Source organism: Heterodontus francisci, chromosome 36 (genome assembly GCF_036365525.1).
Source record: "Heterodontus francisci isolate sHetFra1 chromosome 36, sHetFra1.hap1, whole genome shotgun sequence".
NCBI classification, from domain to species: Eukaryota; Metazoa; Chordata; class Chondrichthyes; order Heterodontiformes; family Heterodontidae; genus Heterodontus; species Heterodontus francisci.
Genome location: NC_090406.1, coordinates 2772550 through 2775022, shown reverse-complemented (window position 1 = coordinate 2775022; position 2473 = coordinate 2772550). Strand labels below are relative to the sequence as shown.

Genomic DNA, 2473 nt, shown 5'->3' with positions numbered 1-2473 from the left:
ACTCCTGTAAATCTTTTCTGCACTTTTACTGGTGATTCAAGATTCTTTTTGTAATATGGAGACCAGAAATTCGACTTAGTTTAACATCACTGCTTCTGTGTTCTTATAAGGTTGGAAAGGTGAAAAAGGCCAGAAATGGGATGGTTGATCAGGATGTACAGGTGAAATGAATCATTCCCGGGATGTGGGCATCATTGGCAAGGCCAGCATTTATTGCCCATCCCTAATTGCCCTTGAGCAGGTGGTGAACCACCTCCAATTGAGTGGCTGGCTCGGCCATTTCAGAAGGCAGCTAAGAGTCAACCATATTGGTGGAAGGACCGGCTCTGTAAACTATTTCATGGGGAAATAATTTGCAAGCTGGTTAACACACAACAGTTTGAGATTTTTTTTTTACATCGTTTTCAACTGTTGAGTAACTCAGCAACTGAAAGTTATGTCAACTGATAGTGTGAGAAGGGAGTGGTTATGATGACATTGTTGGGGAGGTTTTGTCTCCAACAGGTGAATCATCCAACAACCATCTCAGCCAAAGGGTAGGGCCAGTGGGAGTAGAGAGGACAGCCCACCCCTCCCAAAACAACCAATGGGATCTCAATAAGAGCGGACCCTACAGATGTAGGGTTCTGATTGGGGGATGGCTGAGCAGTTAAACCAATGAGCTGTGTGAGGTGGGGTGGGGTACGGTGCGGTTGACCAGGAGCTCTGTATAAACTCCAACACATCGGAGTTAGACTCGTTGTTCCTAGATTCTGCAGATTGGTAAGTGCAGGAGAGTTTGCAGCCGTGCAGCTTCAGGCTAGATTGTCTATAAAAAATATATTTCACACATTTATAGTCTGAAGGGAATGTTCACTTTTAAACAGTTTGAAAAGGAACAGATTTATTTGAATAGAACTTTTTTTTGTTGAGTTTTAAATTTTCAAGTCATGTATTTTTCTGGAATGTGAGAATACTGTATTTTAATTAATCTGTTAATTTGTAATTGTAAATGCCTTCAGCACTGTTGTGGGTCACTCCCTTTTTAAATATCGAACTTTGTGAATTCTCTTTCCCCAGTGTTTTCATTAGAAGTTGCTTAGTGTTTCTGTATTTGTCACTCATTTCTTTCCTAGAGAGGGTCCAAAATGCTACACATCCCTCGCCCAGAGACCCAGGAGGTTCTCATTCTGTGTCTGGTGGAAAATAGAAATGTAAAATATAAAATGGAGAATGTTACTGTCTGAGTCAATAGCTTTGGGCAACTAGCCCAGAATGGGATGTGTTCTTCCTGGTCTGTATTACACTGATTGACAGAGGAGGTTTGGTTTGGCATCGTAGGTATCCTGTAGAATAAGTCACCCAGTGCTGCTGTAACAGTAATGTGCAGATTGCAGAGCAAGGCTAGAATGAAAATCGCTCACTTTGAACATTCTGTCCCCCAAACTCAACCTGGTCCTACCTGCTGTCCCTTGTAAACTGTCTTGGCGCCTCCGGTCACTAGTGTGGGTGGGAGTGCTTGTGCTGGGCACAATGTTCAGGACTTGTAACCATGTTCTTCACCTCGAATGTGAAGTTAAAATAAAACTTGCTGATTTCCAGCAATTATTGGGATTATACTGAACTGATGTGAACTAAAATGGTTGTTCTAGTTTAACACTTTTACTGACTGCACTTTCTACTAATTCTCTAGTTAGTTGATCGATTTACCGTCTGCTCTCACCATGTGTTCTGCACTGGAATCCTGCATGATTCAAATGATTGACGTTTTCCACAAATACTCTGGAACAGAGGGAGATAAATACACACTGAACGGGAATGAACTGAAGACCCTATTGAATACCGAATTAAGTGGTTTTGTGAAGGTATGTAATTGTTAGTGGATTGTACAAATGTTTCTCTGGCAAATCAGTAACTTTAATCCCGCCAAAATAACTGGCTTGGGTCAGGGTAGTTAAAATGAAAGATTACAATCACACGGACCTCTGGAGTGGAGTCGATCGGCTGTCGGAGTTAGTTCAGTCACTGCCTTCTCCATATCCACCAGGATTATTTCCATTTTGTGTTGGGCTCCGCCCTTCCCGCTGCTCTGCTCGTTTGGAAGCTGCATCTTTTATTAATTGTCCTGTTCTTTCAGAATCCAAATGATAAGGCAGCGGTGGAAAAGATCTTCAAAGATCTGGACCGCAATAACGATCAGGAGGTGAATTTTCAGGAGTTTGCTGTCATGGTTGTCGGGCTGACGATCGCCTGCAATGATTTTTTTATTGACATGAAAAAGAGCAAGAAGTAAAAACAGAAACTGACAACAAACAGCTTCAGATACAAGAAAGATCTTTAAAGCTTTTTACTTAATCTTGTTTTCCGTTGCACTTAAATAAAAAGACAATGACCAAATATTTTTTGTTCTGATTGTTTCTTTTCGGACGGGGTGGGGAGGGATGGGGGGGAGGGGGAGGGGGAGGGGAGGGGTGGGGGATGGGGGGGAGGGATA

General features: G+C 42.3%; 1 protein-coding gene across 1 annotated transcript; it reads left to right on the top strand.

Annotated features, from left to right (window-relative positions):
* Nucleotides 1-659: 659 nt before the first annotated feature.
* On the top strand, nt 660-2376 carry LOC137351337 (protein S100-A1-like). The gene is made up of 3 exons (XM_068015777.1): nt 660-762; nt 1673-1844; nt 2117-2376. The coding sequence occupies exons 2-3, from the start codon at nt 1704-1706 to the stop codon at nt 2270-2272; spliced, it is 297 nt and encodes a 98-aa protein (XP_067871878.1). The 5' UTR covers nt 660-762; nt 1673-1703; the 3' UTR covers nt 2273-2376.
* Nucleotides 2377-2473: the final 97 nt, after the last annotated feature.

Excerpts from the sequence above, each read along its gene's own strand:
- LOC137351337 (XM_068015777.1), top strand. The coding sequence starts at position 1,704 with ATGTGTTCTGCACTGGAATCCTGCATGATTCAAATGATTGACGTTTTC. Across the intron at positions 1,845-2,116 it reads AATTAAGTGGTTTTGTGAAG|AATCCAAATGATAAGGCAGC; the intron begins GTATGTAATTGT and ends CTGTTCTTTCAG.